Genomic DNA, 23,379 nt, shown 5'->3' with positions numbered 1-23,379 from the left:
TTTGTGGTCTTTTCCCTATTTTTTCCTGTGGTTTTGGTTTGCTCATGACACTTGAATTTGACACTGTTTCTCACAGCATTCTCTTAGGGAAATTGGCCGTTCTTGGCTATGATGGGCATACACTTTCCTGGGTGAAAAAATGGTTAGATGGTCGGATCCAATGAGTTATGATCAATGGAGTTAAATGCAGTTGGTGGCCAGCCACGAGTGATGTCCCCCAGGACTTGGTACTTGGGCTATTCCTGCTTAATATCTTTATTAATGATCTGGATAAGAGGATAGAGGGCATCCTTAGTAAGTTTGCAGATCACAAAATCACAGAATCTCAAGGATTAGAAGGACCTCAAAAGATCATCTAGTTCAACCCCCCTGCCAGAGCAGGGACACCTACAGTAGGTCACATGGAAACTCATTCAAGTGGGATTGGACTAGGTGGAAGTGTCAATCTGCTTCAGGATAGGGAAGCTTTACAGAGAGATCTAGATAGTCTGGATGGCTGGGCCAAGGCTAGTGCCATGAGTTTCAATAAGGCCAAGTGCTGGGTCCTGCACTTGGGTCACAGCAACCCCCAGCAGTGCTACAGGCTTGGGGAGGAGTGGCTGGAAAGCTGCCAGGCAGAGGGGGACCTGGGAGTGTTGGTTGACAGCAGCTGAACATGAGCCAGCAGTGTGCCCAGGGGCCAAGAAGGCCAAGGGCATCGTGGCCTGGATCAGGAACAGTGTTGTTAGCAGGAGCAGGGAGGTGATTGTTGCCCTATACTTGGCTTTGGTGAGGCTACACCTTGAATATTGTGTCCAGTTTTGGGCCTCTCTCTACAAGAAAGACATTGAGGTGCTGGAGAGGATCCAGGGGTGGGCTACCAAGCTAGGAAAGGATTTGGAGCACATCTCACATGAGGAACAGCTGAGGGATCTGGGGCTGTTTAGCCTGGAGAAAAGAAGACTGAGGGGAGACCTTATCACTCTCTACAACTACGTGAAAGGAAGTTGTAGTGGGGTGGGGATCAGTCTGTTCTCCCTAGTACCAAGCAATAGAACAAGAGGAAACGGCCTCAAGTTGTGCCAGGGAAGATTCAGGCTGGATCTGAGGAGAAATTTCTTGCCAGCAAGGATTGTCAGGCATTGGAACGGGCTGCCCAGGGTGGTGCTGGAGTCACCATCCCTGGAGGTGTTTAAGAGACAGTTGAGTGTTGCACTTAGGGAAATGATCTAGTGGTTGATAGGGCTGGGACAAAGGCTGGACTCAGTCGTAAACCTCTCTTCCAGCTGAAATGATTCTGTGATTCTATTTGCAATATTACGTGGTATTGCTCATTGTTGATAGGATTAGTGTAAAGTTTGAAATGGTAGATCTGGGTTTATTTGTGCCTTAAGAGAAGTACTTTTAAAAGAGAAGAAGAGGAAGGAATGGAGAATATAATGTCAAGTTGCTCACTCTTGCTTTTCATTGTGTTCATGCCATGAACAGGATGAACTTTATTCTGCTATGATACTCTGCTTTATTCTGCAGCCCTGCTATCTAACAGGGCAGTTCAAAAAAGTTTTCAAATAGCTCTTGGCTACAGTGCAGATGTGATGGTAACATGATATTTATCCTGATGGCTTTACTGACCTGATGCAAGAAAAGAGATAATAAAAGAGATGGCAATCGGTGTTCTGTAAGGAGTAGAAGTGGCATTATGTATTTAATAACCTCAGAACTACTCAGGGCACATACATTGAGATAACAAAGTCATCTGTTTTTGCCTTGCCCTGGATAGTACCCCAGGGCACCAAACAAAATTAGGAGGGGTATGCCCATGGTTGTGAAGTGTGATGCTGTTGCTGTGCAGTACTGAGGATCTACCTGGTATAGATAGCACTGATGTGTGCAGTTATCTGTGCTAGAAGAACAAATTTCCAGTGAACCATATGCCAATATTTTGTTATTTTGTTCTCACATAAAAAGACAACAAGTGACTAGATTGAACTAGAGATTCATAGAATCACAGAATGCAAGGAGTGGATGAGTTTTTGTAAGAAAGCGATCATGTGAAAGACCCTGGAATATAACTAAGCAATGAGACTTGGCTGATGGGTTTAATTCCAGCTGGACAATCCCTGTCTTAAAAATAAGCCTTTCCTGATAAAATCAATATTCTACTGCTTTCTGGGTTTTATGTGATGTTCTCACTGATGAATTGACCAGAAAGAGACTTGCAGTTCCAGTTTAGATTGTGTTTTGGAGTAAAAATTGTCACTCAGCATAGTGTATTAATTAGAATATGGTGAAACTTGTTTTTATGAAAAGAGAATAGTTTGCAGCTGTTTTTTTCCAGATCTTTTAACAACTTCTTTCTGGAATCTAGGTATTCTATTTTACTGCATTAAATACTGTTTTCTTTTTTTACACATGTTTAGTTTTTTGGAAAATCTTAGTAATTGTTTTTCATATCCTTAGAAGCATGCAAGAGTACCCAGTGACACGAATCTTTTTGGTTGGTTCATTGCTGATTGAGGAGAGGACGGCAAGCACAGAGTATAGTTTACCTGTGTGATGGTTTAGCCCTGGCTGGGTGCCAGGTGCCCACCAGGTCATAATATCACTCCCCCTCCTAAACTGGACGGGGGAGAGAGAAATATAATGAGAGGTTTGTGAATCAAGAAAATGACAGGGAGATCACTCAGCAATTAGTGTCAGGGGCAAAACAAACTCAACTTGGGGATGATTGATTTGATTAATTAATGAACCATCAGAACAGGGAGATAAAAAGTAAAAACAAATCTTAAAACACCTCCCTCCATCCCTCCCTCTTCCCAGAACTCTCCTTCCTTCCCCCCTAGCGGCGCAAGGGATGGGGGATAGGAGTTACAGTCAGTTCATTACAGGTGGATTTTGCCACTGCTTCTTCTCAGTGGGAGGCCTCCTCACAGTTCCCACTGCTACACTGTTGGGTCCCTTCCCCGGGAGACAGTCCCTCATGAACTTCTCCAGCGTGGGTCCTTCCCATGGGCTGCAACTCCTCACAAACTGCTCCAGCATGGGGCCTGCCACAGGGGCAGTTCCTCACACTCTGCCCCAACATGGGTCACCCACTGGGAGAACAGTCCTTCAGGTACCGACTGCTCCAGCCTGAGTCCCTCACAGGATAGCAAGTCCTGACAGAAAACCTGCTCTGGCGTGGGCTCCTCTCTCCCCATGGGCTCCCAGGTCCTGCCAGGAGCTTGCTCCAGGGTGAGTATTCCACGGAGTCACAGCCTCCATCAGGTATGCACCCACTCTGGCGTGGGGTCCTCCATGGGCTGCGAGTGGATCTCTGCTCCCTGGTGGCCTCCATGGACTGCAGGGGCACAGCTGCCTCACCATGGTCCTCACCACAGGTCATAGGGGAGTCTTTCTTCCAGGGCCTAAGGACCCTCCTCCCTCTCCTTCTCCATTGACCTTGGTGTCTGTGGAGATGTTCTCACATTCTCACTCCCTGTTGCTGGTGAAGTTTAGCAACTGCACTGTAACTTCTTCCCCTTCTCCATATTATCCATCCATCCATCCATCCATCCATCCATCCATTATCCACAGAGGTGTTACCTTAGTCGCTAATTGGCCAGGCCTTGGTCAATTGGGGGCTCCATCGTAGAATTGACTGGCATTAGCTCTGTCAGCTACAGGGGAAGCTTCTGGCAGATCTTTGTTTAAAGAAGACAGCCCTGTAGCCCCCTCACTACCAAAACCTGTCCCAGGCAAAACCCCTACAACCTGATATACTCATGAGCACAATTTTTAGAAGATTTGCTATAGTTTTTTGAGAAGTTAACAGAAGTTTTCAAACTAATGTGTCTGAGATTCTGTTGGAGTAGATCTGCAGACATTTTGTTTACAAAAAGCTGGAGATGTAGGAAAACTCTGACAGATGATGAAGGAAAATCCATAATGCTACAACCATATAGCAATGGATTTCACTGTGTTAAGATAAGTGAGGTAACACTATGAGCATGATATCTAAAAGCCTTTAACTATCTTGGGGGGAAAAAAGATGTTATCTAAAATTTGTCAAGATGGTGCCAATATGTGGGTGATTTTCCAGGATATGATAGAAAGCTAGATGCTGGAGTCCATGAAAAGCTATATTGAGGCTGGGCTGCCAAACCATTCAGGAATACTTTTAAAGCACATTTTCCTTATTTTGTACCTGAGATTCACAGCCTCTTTTGTTGGATTTCGTACCAACTGTTCTTATGAGGGTAGTTGTGAACTTCACCCTTTGATATGTGTTTTTTTTTCTGATAAATACTAATAGTATTTTCCTTTACTCCCATGATAGGATTGTGTGTCTCTGCACACATCTGAAAAAAAATCCATAAAGATTAAACCTGGATGATCTGAGTTCAGTATTTTTGGATAGTAAAGAATATTTTGAAGCAATTTAAGCAGAAGGAAGTTAAATGCAGCAGAGTTTTATATTGTTATGGAGAAACTGTCCACTATGTTGCATTTTTTGAACGTCTATTCTTTGATGACATGCAGAATGGAATAACAGTAGCACAGGAAGAGATTAATGAGAATAAAAATTCTCCTCTTGTCTTAAAATGTAGCTTGTGCATTTTAGCAGTCTGTGTAGAGATAATTGTGCTTTTTATGTAAGTGAATTCTTAGAATTGTGCAAGACGACAGCTTGTCTTTGTCTGGCACAGAATTTAAAACCATCCTAAAGTTATTTTTCAACAAAATACAGTCTCTTAAAAATAAGATCTTGATCGCTAAAGTATTTGTCTAGATACAGGAGCTCTAGTCCTGTATGTCAAGAAAGACATTCCTGCATCTGAATGAACTCTTTTCTACACGTGCACACATTTTTTTCCCCCCCAGTTTCTTTTTCTTTGTACTGTATGCTGCAAATCTACCACTGGCATACGGTTGACATAGTTTGGAGCTGTAGAAATTGATACTCCTTTGTGTTGGTATAAACCCTGTGAAATCCTCTGACAGGGCACAGTCATTTAGTAGTGTTCTGTACCTAATGGTTTTGAAGAGGAGAGTGTGGACAGTGTTACATATATTTTCTAGCCTTGGAAGGTATTCCTTCCAATTTTAATAACATTTCCTGAGGTATCCTGTTGCTAGTGTTAAAAGTATTTTAGGAACATTTTGTGAATATGTGTGATATTTGCACTAGTCTTTAAAATGTCCAATGTTTGCTGCCACTGTGAAAGGTTTATCAATGTACAGATTATAATTGATGTGAATGTGGAATTTTCCTAAATAAGTGCCTTCTGTTTAAGCTGCTCTTCTTTAAGTTTATTAATTTATAATTGCATGATACTGCTTATTTTTTTTGTCTTTATTTTGGTAGTATATTTATCTTCTGCAATGCCTGGGCAGTTACAACTTGCAAGCAGATGATGTTATCTTCTTGTTTGATGAGGGGGAAATGATATTTTTTATATAGATATATATATAAATGTGTAACCTCAGTGGCTTTAACAGTCTTGATTTTTTTTGCAACTTACATGAACATGTGTAAATGTTTTCAACAGGTTGTATCAATCTGTGAAAATTCTGTACTCCTTTGGGATTTTTGTGACCTACTCAATTCAGTACTATGTCCCTGCGGAGATTCTCATTCCAGCTGTCACCTCCAAAGTGGAGCAGAAGTGGAAGTTGCTCAGTGAGCTTGTGGCGAGAGCACTATTAGTGTGCTCAACCTGTAAGTATGCACAGAACATCCATAAAAAACTTGTTGCTACATGTTGTTGAGGCCTGCTTATTTAAATATGTATTTTATTATGTGTTTTTCCAGAGTCTAGCAAACCTGAAATTTTGTTTGAGTGATTCATTGTTTTGGTTTTCATGAACAAGTCAATCTAATCTTGTATTTATTTTAACCACACTTTTTTCAGTAGGTGTGACCAGTTGTTTGACAGCCATATCTTTTGCCAGTAAGACTCTAAAGGCCCCAACTTGCAAATAATTTTCTCAGAATAAAAGTTTCCAAGTAATAGACACATACTGCTGTTTCATGGCAGCATTTCCATGTGCAGTCTGCAGTACATGCTGCTTGTGGAGAAATCCTTTTCTGTTTTATTGGTCTGAGGGATTAAGCCTGAGATGTGCAGCTCTGTATCCATAAAATAGCACTGACAAACATGGATGCCTGGTCAGTGTTGTTGGAAGGACACTTATTTTAGGGTGGTAATGCTCCAAATTTGTTTTGTGTCTCTGCCCTCACTGCTTGTTACTCCTGTTGTTTTTCTCACTTGTCCCCTACTCTTCCCATTGCTCCTACTGTGTCCCTGCCTTTCTCACAGCCAGTCTAGATATCATTGATAGTAGTAGTAATCAGCAGTGCTCATAGAATCGTGAGCATCGTTTCATCAAAGAGTAAGTATTCCTGAAGAACTCAGAGGAAGTTTAGTGTTGTCTTTACAGCTCCCATCCAAAGTGCTTAATAACATAGGAAGCCTCTCTCAAAGATGTTATTAAAAAATTGATTCTAGTAAAAACTTGGCTTCTTGGTTCTACCATTTTTTCTGAAATGAGCTATTCACCTTGAAAAGAATCAAAACTGCCAAACACAAAGCACTAACCATTATTTTTAGGAGGTATTTATGAAACTGAAGAGTTTAGGTTTTGTTGGCTCTGTTCTCTTGGTGAGTGCTGACCAGTGGCTAATGTGCCAGCTAGCAGCTAATAATTGTTGTCAAAGAGAACTTGAAAATCCAGTGAGATGTTTAAGTCTGTTGAAAGAAACAATTTAATGTCAGTGTAAATTACTTTACAAAGTACTGCAGTAAGCAAAGGTCATTATTGATCTATTAACTTGCTGCCCTGAAAATGATTTTGCTAAGTGAAACTTTTTTAACCAAAGTATTTTAAAAGCTTTCTTGAATAATGAAGTACAAATCTCCTGAAGCACCAGTACAACCTGTGTTTTTGCTTGTAGCATTTTAGACTTCTCAAGATTTTAAGATTGTGTATAGATGAATAGATCTTTTAATACCTGAGAGATGTCTAGATCAAAATGCTTCAAGCTCTAAAATGCTTTTTAATGTGTCTCTGGGATCCCAGTAAACTCTTCAGTGTCACAAGGCTTCCAAGCCCCAGACATTTCTCTATTGTCTTTTATGTGTCCCTTACAGTGTGCCCTGGTAACACTATCACATTAGATTTGGGAAACTAAAATTCTTGTAGATGCAAACTGTTGTTTGCTGCTGCAGGTTTAAAGAGGTCATAGTTGAAATATGTTTTCAGAGATGTATCTGATCAGAGGACTCTGTGGCAAATAGGTTTAAAACCACATTTCTCTGTTTGGCTTGGGAAAATTTAGAAATGACTCCATGATATTTAGCCATAGTAGTTTGGAGTTTTTTTCTCAACTTTATTATTCAGTTTTGTAATTACTGGGTAGTCTGGGAACGATCTCCAAGGAAAGGGAGTAGAAAAAGAAAGAAAATTAGCTTCAAAATCAGGATGAGGAACCTGTGAAAGCTGAGAAGAAATGCAAACAAATCAGAGCTGGGGTACCTTGTGGGTGGGACTTGAAATTAAGAGAAGTTGAATATTGGGTATAATTAACTACAGCTGGGTGAAGTGGGACAGGACAAGTCTAATCCAGCATGAATTTTGGTGGGGCTCTTTTTCCAGAGGTATGTTAACGTGTGTTCTTTCTTTTTTTAAATTTTCATGCAATTGTGCATTGTGATTTTTTTTCTGACTTTTTGGGTTTTTTTTCATTGAAAACCAATACCAAATGGTCTTTCTTTTCTGAAGATATAATGAAGACTTTAAAGTGATTTGGTATAAAGTGGATGCTGTATCTTTTGGGAAAAAACATGTCCAGTAAAATAGGACCTGGTTTGTGTCACTGAAATTTAGCTGTGATTGCAGATCTCTAAAGTGGACCCACTGAAGTGTTACAGGTGTTACTGGAATATTTGAGAATATGAAATTGTTTGCTAGAAAGCACAGAAAAGAAAAATTAGAAGTTTGCTCTGAAATGTTTTGCAGTTTCCAGGCTGTTGTGTGATACGTTGTATTTATGCTAGTTGTTATTTCATTTTTTTGGAGTGGTTTCTACAAGTTGTATGCATGCAGAATCTATATTACTTTTTCACCAACAATTGTGTAAGCTCTAATGCTTACACACTCATCTTCTGGTTCTCATTTTTCATTGAAGCACTGATTACAAACAGAATTGATATAAATAATGTTTCTCTTTTACTAAGTGCAGAACATGGTACCTAAAATGATTCAGAAAGTGTTTCTTCAACAGAAAGAAGAAATCTGAAACCTTTTAAATTGAGTTTTAAAAATGAAATAGGTTTGATATTGGTGACAGAATATGTTGTAATGTCTGGACCATTCAGAGGTCATAGACTGATTAAAGGACTCTGCCTGCTTGAAAAGAATTCTGTAAAAAGACAAACTTCAGCTGTGTAACTAATAACACAGTAGCTTTCTAAGAGAAGACTTGAAAAATCAGTTATTACTGATTTTTGGGCCTGTTGCATTTCTCAGAAGAATGAGGTCATTGTTTTATCATTGTACTATAACAGAAACTTTTGCTGAGAAAAAGCATACCTTGGAGTGTTGGGATGTTTTGTTGTTTTGTTTGGATATTTTAGTCTGGTTAAGGTTTATTTGAAGTAAGGACTTCACAAACAACTGAAAATGACACATGCATCCAAATAACCTTATGCCCTGCTTATAGTTTTTCATTATTCACTTCCTCACAGTATTGCTGAAGGATGGTCACAAGTTTGTGCTGTATTGTTAGACTTGTATGTTCTACTTCCTCTGCTGTTGTTTCACAAAAGAGGTCTTATCTGAAGCCTGCTATGGAAAATGCACTCCTCATGCCACCAGTCTGAGCCAAGCCCTCACAGTTAAGGTAGAGGAGAAGCACACACAGCCCTTGGGAAGTGTGTGGCTCGGCTGGGTCCTGTGGGAGTGGGTCAGTCTTGGCACACTGAGCCATTCCCAAGGAACAGTGACATCACTTGGACTGTCTTTCTAGATATAATTGGTAGTTAAAGCTGTTCAAAAGATTGGTTTTTTTATCATATTGGAAAGGAAGTTAAAAATTTAGGGAAATGTTCACAGTAACTGAAATTTCATGTCAGTTCTTAGCAGCTTTTTTAAGACTGACACATTATTCAAGGTAAAATCAAATATTAAGGAGTATTTCTATTGGGAGAATGTAAGACTGGCAAAAACATGCCTTTCCTTTGATTATAGCCCTTTGTAGTTTTTGAATAAGGAAACAGTGAGTGCGAGTGACTTGACAGACCTTGTTCTTACTTTTCTCCTTTATTCTAGTTTATCTTAGTGTTAAAATAACATCTTAATAATGCATGGGTGAAAGTGCAAGTCAAATACTTTTGAATTTTAAGAAAAAAGGAGATGGGGAGCTTCCACTTCATTTAATATTGAGCACTTCATTTCATATGCAGGATATGTATATCTCTTCATTTTTGTTTGGATTTCACTGTGCATGGTGTAGCAAGTTGGAAAATGACACCATACTTCATAAATTGTAACACTAAGCAGTTGTTTTACAAACTTAGGATGAGCACCTTGTGCACTGACTGGAGGAATGAGCTAGGCATCAGTCCAGACTAGAGTTGGAGAAACTGGTTTTGGTAGATGTTGAAAGCAGGGGGGAGCTAGACTTGTAGCTAGTCAGGCAGAAATAGGATTGAAAACTGGACTAAGTATCACTGTGGGAGGCCAAGTTAGAAACTGGGAACATGTACGAACAGAAGAAATGGGACAAGAGCCATCATAGGATTTGGAAAGCAGTGAAAACAGATACAGAGGTGCAGTGTTTTGTGTGTGCCCTCAGGCTGTGCATGGAAGATCATCACAACAGGAGTCTTCCATGTAGGTACCTAAGGATCTCCAGCAGCTGCCTGTGTTGCAGACTCTGCCTGATATCTTTATCCTTTTATAGGTCAGTTCAGTTCATCGTAACAGAGACACTCTTTATAAGACATAAGAAGACAAGAGTCTGTCTGACATGCTCAGGCAGTACAATCACATCCTTATACTTTCAGTAGGTTCTGTTACTTTGCATATGCACTTCTGTTTACATTGTAAATGCTTTTTGTTTCTTTTTCTCACCAATTTTGCTTAGTGTTTGATATTTGAATGTCAGATAACTTCAGTACTTTGAAATGTCAGAGTGGAATTTTTGTAATGTTGAAAGCATTTGCCCTGATTTTATATCTTTAAAACTCGTTGTAAAAATAGTTTGAATCTATATTTACTGCATTTACATGGAGAAAGGTTGGGTACTGTGCCCAGGGTTCAGCCTTTGGTTGAGCCTGTTGTGTGATAGGGTCATGGCTACTGCATAGTGGGATTAGCGATATGAGTGTGAAGTTTTTTTAGTTTGCTTCTGAAAGAGCTGGACCTTCCTGGCTAAATTTTTTAAAGCTTTCTTAAGATCTTTACATAGAACAGTGGTTTTTACTTTTCATCTTTTGAGTGATCAGGTTGTCTACAAGAACAAGAAAAAAAAAATCACCTTCCCAGATGATTCCTGTTTAGTCCCTTGCTGTCATTACATCATGAGAGGATTTTTTACTCTTCCCTGCTTACTTGGCACGGAGATTTTGGTGCTTCCATAAGGGGAAGGTTTGGAGAGGTTTTGTGAGTTTAAGCAGTTAATTCTCCTGTGTTACAGCTTCAAAATGTGCTGAGCCCATGGGAATTGAGAGGAGATCTGGACATCATCAGCCAAGCATTTGTTAGTATTGATACTAAATAGCATGAAACATCCTCACTTCCATTGATGCCTCTCAGTGAAAACTACTGGTTAAAAACTTTAAGATGGTTCAATAATATAAATTTTAAGTAGAATGTAAACTTAAATTTCTTGCTTACTGTCTAGCAAAGGCTTAGTTGTGTCTTCTGCTAGAAGGGCACTATAACTGTAGTTATTGGAGGTGTTGGAAGAATTAAAAAAAAACTTAAGCATTGAAAAAATAATTCTAAACTTAGTTGTGGCAGCAAATCCATAAAGAAGTAAAGGAGTAAAATAGGAAAGAACAATTTAAGCAGTACTTTCCTGAAGAATAATTTGTGTTTTACTTATTAGTTTCAGGATAGTAGTGAAAGAGGGTTTTTTGTGGATTGGTAAAAGCTGCTGAAGAGTGTCACACTAATAATATGGAGAAAACTGGAGTTGAGAGCTGATAGTGTCATTTATCCACACAAGAAATAGAGATTTTTTTTTTTTTTCTTAAATAGCTTAATTTGGGGCTGGTTTCCTGCAGCCATGGTGCTCCTGCTAAAATGAAAATTAAGAAATATTGCATTTTAATGTGGATGTGGAGATATCAGTTGAATTATCAGCTGTTTTGATTGTTAGCTTGAAATGAAACATTTAATTGAATAGCTTATCCAGCTGAGCGTGAACTGAGCTGTTACTGAGCTGCTTTCCATTTAAAAAAAATAGCCTGAGCTTAGTATGTAATTTTACCAAGAGAATAAATGTATTATTCAGTTGAACTGAAGTTATGCTTGTCTAAATATTTCCTCATTTTATTTGTACCTTGTTTTAGGAAAGAATAGTTCTTGATGCTGAACAGTTAGACATAAGATAGCAAGATGTTTACCAGATATCTGACACTGTTTAATGATGTACCAATGAAATACTCTCTTAGAGTAGCTGCAGCAGAGGTAACGTGAAGGAATTCTAAGATTTATGAGTGTTTGAATACATGCTTCTAGGATTAAGTGATGATCATTTATATAGGTGTGTGTATCAGTCATTATACAGAGTTTTTTCAGTAAGTGTTTGTTTTGGAGAGTAATAGTAATGACAGATAAATTGAACAGTGAACTTTGTGATTTGAAAAAATTTCCAGATGAATTTTGGATATTTGTGTGGGCTGTTAACAGGCTCTTTGAAGTAGGCTTAATCACAATATAGTTGTTTATGAATTATCAAAGGAATAAAGAAAATAAATTAATTAGATTTTTGGTTTTCAGTGTGAGTTTTCATTTTTGTTTTAATATGGGTGGCTGATGAGCCTGTAATGCCTTTTTCCTAGCAGAAGATCCTGTGGTGTGTTTTTCAGTTGAGAGAAAGAACAAGCGTCATTGTGTGGTTTTTTTTGACATATGCTTAGGCATGAGAAAGATACATGAAATCCAGTTTCTTAAAACCTTTTTGAGTATCTTTGCAAGAAGAATGGATCGCTTAATATCTGGATAATATCCTGAGTGTGATTTCGTTCTTTTGATGTGCCACTATGAATGATGACACATCATTGTAAGTTACTGTTGGTGTAGGCCTCAGTTTATGTACATGTAATAACTGATGTTTTTTCTCAAAGTACAGATATTAAACTTTTTTTAAAAATTGATTTTAACATGGATACCAAATGGCTATGGATTATGATTTATTGATTAAAGGTTATGGATTATTTGAGTGATGCTAGAAGTGCTTACTACTGATTGTTCTTGAGATGTTATTGTATGAATAGAGTTTGTATGAGATAACAAGTTGGGATTCTTTTCTGAAACTAACACTGCTTCAGAGGTAACGATAGGGTCCAGCAGAATGGTCTAATGTTAGTATTCATCAAAGCCTTATGAAGCCAGCTGATTTAGTTCTTCCTTTTTGGTCCATTGCTTCAGCTGACATTAGATCTTTAGCAACAACTCTGATATAGACCCATACAAGACATTACTTGCAAGTGATTATATTTTTAAACTTAGTACTTAAAGTTGTGAAGGAAATTCCTGATGAGTTAAAACATGGCCTGCTTTTTAATATTGTGAGTATTATCACTGCTGTGTAGGTTGGACCTCATTCTGTTCAGGTGTTGATTAGAATTCTGTGAATAAATTGTGTCAGGAGGTTGGGGCATCCCTTTTTTCTATAGTAGCTAGCAACAGGACAAGGGGTAATGGGATGAAGCTGGAACACAAAAAGTTCCACTTGAAATAGTTTTTTCTTATATTTATTGTGAGGGTGACAGAGCAGTGGCACAGGCTGCCCAGAGGGGTTGTGGAGTCTCCTTCCTTGGAGAGCTTCAAGACCTGCCTGGACATGTTCCTATGCGACCTGATCTAGGTGAACCTGCTTCTGCAGGGGGGTTGGACTAGATGATCTTTGAAGGTCCATTCCAATCCCTACCATTCTGTGATTTTTATGAAATTCAGATTTTGAATTGCAACTGTGTTTCAAAATTATTGTAGATATGGGAAGGGAAGAAACGTATGGGCTTTGTGATTGAGGGGAAAACCAGGAAGTTTTGAAAGATTTGTAATGAAAAAAAGAATTTAAAATAACAGCAAGACCTTTGTCATAAATTTTTGCTTTTTGTTTTTGAGACATCTGGTTTAAAATTTTAAAAACAATTTAAGAACAAATAGTTTAGCAGTGCAATTTAGTGTATTCTGAAATATTCCAGGTCAGTAATTATATCGTAGTAAACAGACCTTATTACTTGCCACAATTTAGTGTTTGCATTAAATATTTTAATTGAAAAGCTGATTACTGCAGAGCTTTTTTTTTTTTTTTAAAAAAGATTCCTTTTATAGGCTCCTTTGCAACATTTATTCACCTATTGTGGATAGTTAAGATTCATAATACTATTTATGGTGTAAACCTATGTGGCAGTCTGTGCTATGAAGATTTTAGATTGTGCATGGCGTAAATTGCAAAGTGCTATGTGGGTTAAGACTCATCTTAATTAGACAAGTTTATCTGAAGTCTGTTCTCTGGACCTCTAGACCTACAATGGCCATCCTAGCTGGGCTCCTCATAAGCAAGAGAAACAGGTGTTTGGAAGGGCACATCCTGTCTGATCTTTTTTACACACTTGCATTTGGATAAGTTGAACTGGATTAAAGTGCTTGTTTCCTTCTTTGGGATATGTGAAGGAACATATATGAGAAATATATCGAGCATTTGTTGTCTGGAGTTCAATCCCATCTTTACTTTCTAACAATACTAATCAAGCCTGCTTTTACTCTTTTTGTTCCACGTTGTTTTCCATCTGTGTACTTACAATTATAAAGAAATGATGACAGGAAAATTCTTTTTTTTGCTAATAACAACAAAAAAAAATCTTCTGTAGCTTCTGGAAAGTGAACTTTGTTTGTAATATGTATGTGACTTTGTATCTTTGTATTTTGACCCATTATATTCCTTTGCATTCACTGACTTAGAAGGGAAGTTCATTTGTAGCGTGCCTTCTTAAATGTCATACATTAGCCAGTGATTTTCTGTCCTGCTTACTGAGTGGAGCAGCAATTTTTTCATGTCCCCCATATACATTTTACATCTCTCCAGTGGTTTATGGACTTGAAATTCCTGTAAGATCCAAAGATTTCTAAGGGGACTGTAAAGGAAAAGGCAGATAGAAAAACACCCCTTTTTCTTGGTACCCACTTAAGAGGAAACAGATAATGGTGCTTGACATTGTTAAAAATGTCCCTCTTATTTTCAGGAGATTGGCATATATCTTCCTTCCTCCCTTTTGGTGTTTAAGAACAAAGAGTTGAAAAGATATAGTGTGTTAATGGGAATACCAAAATTAAGAGGATGCCATCCTATGCTTACATAGTTGATCTGATTTGAATGTTACTGCATATTTATCTGCATTTTTTCACTTGCTAAGATCCCTCAGCATAGAAGTAGTGATAATGAGCAGCATTGATTTACAGGTATGGAAAGTGTAAGGGAGTTGTGGGACAGGTGATACCCCTTTAACTTTTTCATCTTTGTTTCAAAAATCAAGTTCAGGGATTCATTAGTTTGTTCTTTACTGTTGCATCCTGTAAACTTTTTTTTTTCTTCTTCCCCCCCCCCCCCCCCTTTTTTTTTAACCTGTGACTTTTCCCAGACCTGTCTTGCACTGTGGTCCACAGGCTTTATTCCTGGCACAATCAGAAAAAGCTGTGTTCTAGAGTTTAAGAGATGGAGGAAGGAAGGGGAATATCTTTAAAGTACTATTTTATGATACATGAGTCAAATTAACAGCTTGCTGCTAACAAATGTAGCATATCTTACTCCTGTGTCTGTTTTTCTTTATCCTAACCTGACATGTAATCTCATGTTCTTCATCATGCTGGTAATGGCATTAAATCAGAAAAGAGCAGATCAGTTTCACTAATCAACTCAAGCCCGCATGTTCTGTGTCTGACTGTTTTGTGTATTTTTCAATTCAGGGAGTGATGGGAGTACATTGTGTTTTGCCTCACAGTAATTGCTCATTGATCAAAGCTGCTCAGTAGCACAGCAAAATAAAACTGTTGTGTCTTATTCTTCAAAGTTATTCTTTTATTTCATGTGGGCCTTTCTGGTCAGGTTACCTAGATTGTAGTTCTTCCTTCAATAAAGAGTATCTCGAATCACATTATCATCTTGTAAACTGGTAACTCATTAGCAAGGCATTTCTGTGGTAAAACAAAGCATATGTAACTGATAATCATACAGTATCAGGCAATCTCTTTTTAGTTACAAGCTTAAAAATTGCAACAGACTTCTTTTGAAATTTTATATATTCCACAGTGTTTTTGCTGAATGTCTTATCTACTGATATTCCATGCTCTCAGAGGGCAGTTTTGAGAAGACAACTTGAGCACAGGCCGCTTGTAGATTGGGTGCCTAAAGTACTAGAGGATACCAAAGAATAATTTTCTATAAACTTCTGACTACAACTATTCATTAGTATTAATAGTTTGCCTCATCTAGCCTTTGTGCTGATATACGTTGATTCTAAATGGATTCTTCATTAAGATTGAAATGCCTTAATTTTTGAACCATTTTGGCTGATTTTTGGGACAGTGTTCCAGACTTCCAGTAACCCAACTTAAAGGAAAAGGACATCGGAAGTATGTCCAGTCTGCGCTAAAAACCCCACATTTTAATATTAAAGAGTTAAAGAAAAATATAGATGAGTTTTCATGTTAGAGCAGCATCAATGTGTGATGATTCTGTTCAAGCAGCCCTGACTCTGAGGAAAAACCTGTTTGTTTACTGACCTTCCCAGATGGATGGAGTTTCGTGGCTGTCTTTCACTTTTGCCAATAAGAAGTCACAGTAAGACTAAAATCTTTCTTTTGATATTTTTGTTTACCTTCAGAAGCTTTGTCCTCCAGCTGAATCTCATAAGATGTTTGTCAGGCTTAAGTTGATATTTAGTATGTTCTGTAATTGCAGAATGGCATTACTAACCTTAGAGAATGAGTTCTGTTACTCTATCCGACAGAAAGAAAAAAAAGGAATACCCAGCAGTTTGAGACAGGAGACTAAAAAAATACCTACTGTTTCATTGTGTTTCAATGTTGTCTTGGAGCAAGTAAATTTTAAAATTCCTTTAGCAGATATTCTCTTATTTTCATCTTGACACTTTACCAAATCTCAGATCAGTTCTATAAATGTAATGAGTCTTCAGTTACAGAAACAGATTTACTTCAGGTAGGATGAGTAGCATGGCTGTGTAGTCAGTTTTTGCAGAGCATGGGCCATAGACGTAATGGAGGCAAGATCACAGACTGGGATTTCTACTGTTTGAGTCAAAAAATTAACTTATGTTTCAGGACTGAGGTGTCCTCTGTCTTCTCACAAGTACTGGGATACCTTATCATGCATGTTACACAAATGTTTGCTATGACACAGGTCAGGGAATTGCTCAAATTAGCATTTTTACTATAGCTCTTGTACATTGTGAGACCTTTGACATTCAGAATCAACTGTCCAGGATTACAAAGACCACTGGTATGACTGTTGATTGAGACTTCTCATTGTCATGTACACTGCTTGTGTCACACAATTATTTTACTTTTAATTGCTTGTCAGCATTTTTATATTCTGTTTTATTTCATTTACAGCTTATTAGTATGGAAACAATGTTGTAATTGGCCTAAGCAATGTTGAGTGAAGTGCACAAATTTATTATGCAGATCTGAAGTGGTGTATGATTTGTTATGATTTATGCAGTAGTTCTGTCTTGCATTCCTCTGGTCTAAACTCAACAGACTCTGGTCAGGTAGTTCATCAATTACAGATTTTCAAGGCCAAGGAAAGTATAGATACATGAAGGATCTATGATTCTGTGAAGAATCTCTACTATCTGAATCAGCATGAATATATAGTTTTTAAGGAAAAATGATTCCTTATAGCTGAAGGTTCTGTATCAAATAAATGTTACTTATGTTTATCACCCAGTAACTGTTTGAAATGAGAGTTGAGTGAGTGTGCTACACCTGTTAATTATTCCCACTGTCTGCTGGGCATGATGCATAAATGCAGTATTGTACCACTGCTATACAGTTAATAGATTGATTTCTGTGCTTGTATAAGTACTCTCTTTCTGGGTAGAAGTCTTTATGATGACAATGCTATGCTCTGAAAACAGAGGAAGTTATATTATGATTACTATGATTACATGAAGTATTTGTTGGTATGACCTACCTGAATATTTAAAAAAAAATAGGAGGCATTTAATTTCAAGATATCTTTTAAAAACTTTGTTGATGGCAACTGATTTCTTTCGCATGATTGTGTAGTGGCCTTCTAGAAACTATAGGTTTCCTATGTATCAGTTTAATACTTACTTTGACATGCCAGAAAGAAGAGCATTCATGTATTCTAGAGATGGGAGAGGAAACAATCTTGTAGGAATGTTCCTAAAAGCAGGCTGGTGGCTTTTATATCTTTTTAAAATTTAGTTTGTTTTAATAATTTTGTAGGACTTGACAAGCAGTTAAAATATTTTCAGTAACGTTACATTTGTGGTATTTTATAATTAGGTATGTAAATACTTGTGTTTGAGTTTTGAGAGTTTAAACAACTTTTGTGATGCTACAGTATTTAAAGTTCCTTTGAAAGAAACATTTCAGTTTCTTCTTTTTTTCTTAAGCTCAGTATTTTGTAATCTTGTAAAAGTGCATGACATGCTGAGGTAATGAAGAGGCTTCTTGCCAATTGCATTCTACTTGAAGTACAAGCTATTATATTCAAGTGTATTAGTAACTTATATATAAATATAAGGGAAAAGCAGTATACCAAATGCCACTGTTAGTTTGTATTATAAGGAAGAATCCAGGATGGAAAAATTGCTGAACAATTTCTTCTTGTAGCATCACTTGCCCAAGCTCTAATGAGTTATTTGTATTTTAGTTTATTGCCTTTACTTTGTGAAACAGTTTAATAAAAATTATTTAAAGGTCTTCAAGGAAAATATGTCTTATCAAGTAAGATATTTAACTACAAACACTGCCCTATTAGTTTGAAACGTAATTTCCACTATGGAAGAGTAGTGGGTTCAAAGTCAGGTTTCCAAAGGAATTAGGTTTATACAACTGGCATCATCAATGTACCTCCACAAATAGCTTTTAAAATAAAATAATAAAAGGATTTAAGATTGGAAGGGACCCTAGAAAGTCATATAGTAAAACTTTGTGCTCTAAGTTATCCTAACTTCAAACTTTTCAGCTACTTCTGAAAGAATGCTGGTGCTCTGAACCATGACTGAATTAATACAAATATTTCACAAACTTGTCTTAAGTATGGGTTGGAGAACCAGATGTTTTCACTACTGGAAGATGGGTATAATATTGTGTATTCTGTTTAGCATTAGATGCTTAGCCTGAATGCTCAGCTCTGGACTACTATTAAAGAATAATACCTGTTAGGAGAGCAATAGGGATATGTGGAAGAGTAACTGAGGGAGGCAATTTGGGAGGAAAAGTTAGAAATCCTTGAGAAAGTTGAATGATAACACCAGCAGAATCTCCTTTTGGGAAAACACCAAGATAGCCTATTAGTTTTGGATTACTTATGCATATATCTTCTGTAAGGAAAACTGAGCCCATACTTTCCAAGTGAAGGAGGAGTGACTGTGCAATATTTTCAGGAAGCCTTTACTACTTGTTGGAAAACCACTTTGTCATTTATTCTTTGTTGATCCACTGTTTATGCATTATCTAAAACATTTTTGTTTTGTAACTTTCCTGACTTTTTTTAATGTCATCTTTATTTTTATGCATTTCCATTTATTTTATGGTTTGCTTTAATTGTGTAACATAATTAATCTGTAACATCAGACAAGAAGCCAGAGTTTTATTAGTATAAATGCATGGAATGAGCCTTTATTATTATGTGACAAGCAATCAGTTTGTCGGAAAATATTCTATGTCTGAAGTCTAAGTGGTTTGGCTAAGAGAACTGCAATTACATGGTTTATGTTTCCTTTAATTATCCCTATTTGATAGTTATAGATTATATTTCTTATTGGAATGTGGAGACAAAGTGATTGCAGATACTTACTGCAAAGTGGACCGCTGAGAATATGGTTACAATTTAATTTTAAGACCTCATGCTTAGATATATAGACTAGGTTAAAAAAATTTACTGTTCAGTTAAAACTAAAATGGTACAGTCTAAGGGATGATTTTGTTTCAAGGTTACCATTTAGAAGTTATGTATTTTGTGAAAATGTCCAGTACAGTTACTATGCAGCTCAGAAACCTAAATGAGTTTTGATTGCAGAAGCACGTATTCTAGATTGTCCACTCTTGCAGAACTGGGGAAATATTTTGGATGCCATTGCTTAAATTAAAACCCTCTGCTACAGTGAAGAAATTTTTAAATTTTTATAACAAATTCAACCTGAAATAATATTTAACAAATAAAAACTAAATTCATTTTTGGGGCTTTATCAAGTTGGATATCTTTAAATCTAATTCTTATTCAGCTTTGTGCCAAATAAACTGCGGCATAATGATAAATTAACCTGCCTCCGGAGGATACAGCAGTCTGTAGTATTATGAGAAACTGAATTGTTTGGCAATGTTAATGTTTCTTAATTGGAAGAAAAGGGACCAGAACCCTTTGTGTTTTGTGTCTTGCTGCGCACCTTTCCATGAGTCAGTGTTTTAGAAATGGCTCTTTCCCTTTATTGCTTTGTTTTTAATTGACAAAGGGAGCAGCCGTCCTGTGTAACTCTCCTTGTGTTCACTTCCAAGCACAGAAAAAGGCTTGAAGTGTTGGGCATATCAGTCTTGGTTATAAAGATTACTCTGGTGGCTTATTACCCATGCTGGTTGTTTGTGTGTTTAAAAAATGTTCTGTGTTGCATTTATCAAGTTTCAACTTTTAATTACTGTGCTTGCTTATTGGAGTTTTTTTTTAATGGATCCTTTCTTGCCACATTTTTTGTTTCACATGTTAATGCAAGCAGGCTATAATTAATTTATAGTTGGTGTACTCTTTAGTAAACTAAATAGACTCAGTGTAGGAGGCATTTTCCAATCCTTTTTGTTTAAGATAGTCTTTTTTTAAATGCAGAGTATAAAAGAATACTCATACAATCTCTTTTGCATCCAACAAAACAGAAACAATTTTGAATACAGAGAAATAACTTCCCCATTTTTACTTACATTCTTTCATGTTTGTGACCATGTTATCACTTTTGATTGTAATATCAGCTTCACATTCACCTGAATATCTTACATGGTTCCCAAGACAGTAGTATCATAGGATGGTAGAAGTTGGAAGGGACCTTTAGAGATCATCTAGTCCAACCTCCCACCAAAGCAGGTCCACTTAGATCAGGTTGCACAGGAACGTGTCCAGGCAGGTCTTGAAGACCTCCAAGCGGGGAGACTCCACACCCTCCCTGGGCAGCCTGTGCCAGGGTTCCCTCACCTCAACAGTGAAATAGTTTTTTCTAATGTTTAAATGGAACCTTTTGTGTTCCAGCTTCTTCCTGTTACCCCTTATGCTATCACTAGATACAACAGAAAAAAGTGATGCCTTAAGCTCCTGACATCCACCATTTAGATATTAATGAGATCCACTCCTCAGTCTCCTCTTCTCTAGACTAAGCAACTACAGTTCCCGCAGCCTTTCCTCATAAGGAAGATATTCCAGTCCCCTGATCATCTTGCTGGCTGTGCTGGACTCTCTCCAGAAGTTCCCTGTAAAGCCAAGTCTTTCATTTTAGACTAGGAGTCCTAGAGTTAGGTTCTGTGCCCCCTTCCCAACATGTCAGGATCGCTTTTTCTGGTTTTTCATTTCTCACAATAATTGGCAGCTTTGTCAGCAAACAAGTTACCCCCCCCCCCCCCCCCCCATTATTTCAGGAAAGAAGTGTGTTAAATGATTGAAGTTTAGGAAATGACATTTGTTGCAAATAGCTGTTCAGTAGCTGGCAATGAAGATGGGATCAGTGATGTGTTCAGAGACTATTTTTTTTTTTAAATTTGTTGATTTTTTTTGTCAAAATGAGATATTTCCACTTAAAAAATTCTTAAATCTAATTCAAGAGATTCTGTGACACGTTAGTACTGGCATGATGATGTCTATGACAAGACACTGTTTGGGTTAAGGTATCCCATAATAAAGCAGATTTTCTCTACAGTAACTAATTTTTTAAAAAAGTGATCACTCTTTATTGCATTGATTAATGTTCAATGTAATATTTTTGGTTATTTGTCAGAGCTTTCATCAGAAACAATCACAATGATTTGTTTACATATTGTCAGAGATGTAAAAACAGGCAATGTGACTGTGACATGAGTACTGTTTCTTTTTTCATTTCCTTTCTGGCAAGCCTTGTTCTTCCTAAACTCTGCTGATTTTTAAAAAATTTTCCTTTATATTGTAACCTAGCCAAAGGCACACATTCTTCTTTCTAGAATTATTGTAGTAGATGTTGTGTAGCCCATCAAAAACAGCCTTCTCTTAATTTTCCTTGAATTTTCTTTTCTTACTCGTTTGCTACTTCATTTTCCTGTTAGTTTTGCAGTTTCTTAGGTGCTGTGTTTCTAGACCATTTCCCAAGAGATTTCTTTTCCTTTTTCTAAGGCAAGGCTATCCAAAATGGGCAGATTCTGCTTCCAGCAGAGGGTGAAACAGAGTTCTGCAATATCTCAATACTCATTTATTTGGTTATGCAATTTTCTACTGTTTTTCTCCTGACACTTACAAGGTACGAAGCAGCTGTAATAAGAATTGCATAGCAATTTCTTTTCCCGCAGCCCTTTTTCTAGTATGTGAAGGATCATGTTAAAGATATGAATAAAGGTACTGAGCAAGAACAGGAAATTCTTTTCCACAAGCAATTAATACCTAGTTAATGTTGAAGTTGAAACCAATGGTTTTGGCTTATATGAGATTGCCATCAGTGGAGTGTCCCGTGGACAAATTTGAGAGGAGGCTCCATTGTAGAAAAGTCCACTGCCTTGTTTAGGAAGCAAATGGCCTCAGTTGTTCATCCAGTACAACGTTTTACTGGGATGATGTTCATTGTGTTTGAATTGAGACCAGGTGTGTTGTGACTTTGTTCAGTTGAGTCTTGAATGCCTCCCACGGGGGAAAATTCCACAACTTTTCTGGACAACTTCTTCTGGTACTTAACTGCACAAAAATGATTTTTTTTGTCCCTGTCTCAAGTTAGAAAATTCCTTGATTTATAACCATTTTTTTTTCATGTCTTCATGTTTGTCTGCAGAAATGAGCTGGGCTTGGTCCTCTGAGTAACCTCTGTGCTAGTGGAAAACTGCTATTAGTTCCCGCAGTCTTCTCCTATGTAGGATGATCAAGCTCATTTTTCCCAGCGTCTTCTTACAAAGCAGCTACTGCAGCCCCCTAACCATCTTGGTGGCCCTTTCCACATCTTGCTTCAGTTTATGTAAATGTCTTTCTTGTTCTGAAGAGGCCTAAAACTGGACACTGTATTCCAGGTGTGATCTTTCAATGTAGTTACAGTGTCACAGCACCGGTATTATGTATTCCACTTCATCTTCTCTAAAGCTAAAATTCCATGGCACTGTAGGAACAGGGATCACTAATTATGTGAATTAGCTCTGTTGAACATTCACTCATGTCACTGGAAGTTAAGTAGTTTAACAAAATGTTTTTAAAAAAAGTTTGACAATTCACAACACGGAAGTTTTGACATTCATCACAAGCTTCAACATTCATCACGAGTTCTGCTATGCAATGCAACATTAACAGAATTAAATAAGCTTGTTTTTTCTAAATAATTATTTCAGTATCAGTATTTAATTTTTAAGTGTTGTAGAACTACTTTGCTAGTTTATTGGGTTGAACTGTTCCGTAAGAGTCCTGTTCTTCAGGAATACTGTGTTAATGCATGTCTCCCACGAATGTAAGAACTGTGCATCTATCTCACCATATTCTCAGCAGAGAATAAGCCACTTCCCTATGCATGTAATATTCCAGTTACATTCTCAAGCAGTGCTAGTTGTAAGCATTTCTGAATTACCCAGTGTTGCAAACAGTTCTTGTTAAACATCTGTTGGTGATAAGTACTGAAGAGCATCATGTATGATTTCTCATTGTAGGATAAACCCTGATTGCTACTGAGTTCAGATGTGTTGTTACTTTTTGGAAGTTTAATCCTATCAGTCAGA

General features: G+C 37.4%; 1 protein-coding gene across 3 annotated transcripts in view; it reads left to right on the top strand.

Annotated features, from left to right (window-relative positions):
- Nucleotides 1-23,379, top strand: part of SLC36A4 (solute carrier family 36 member 4) — a 105,897-nt gene that overhangs the window by 38,897 nt on the left and 43,621 nt on the right. For all 3 annotated transcript variants that reach the window (XM_061991184.1, XM_061991194.1, XM_061991175.1), the window contains one exon: nt 5,511-5,680. In XM_061991184.1, coding sequence (XP_061847168.1) covers nt 5,511-5,680 — 170 coding nt within the window. The remainder of the gene's footprint in view (nt 1-5,510; nt 5,681-23,379) is intronic.

The sequence above is a fragment of the Colius striatus genome, chromosome 1, assembly GCF_028858725.1.
Source record: "Colius striatus isolate bColStr4 chromosome 1, bColStr4.1.hap1, whole genome shotgun sequence".
Lineage (NCBI taxonomy): Eukaryota > Metazoa > Chordata > Aves > Coliiformes > Coliidae > Colius > Colius striatus.
Note: the sequence above shows the minus strand (reverse complement) of the source record. Positions and strands in the feature narration are given on the sequence as shown.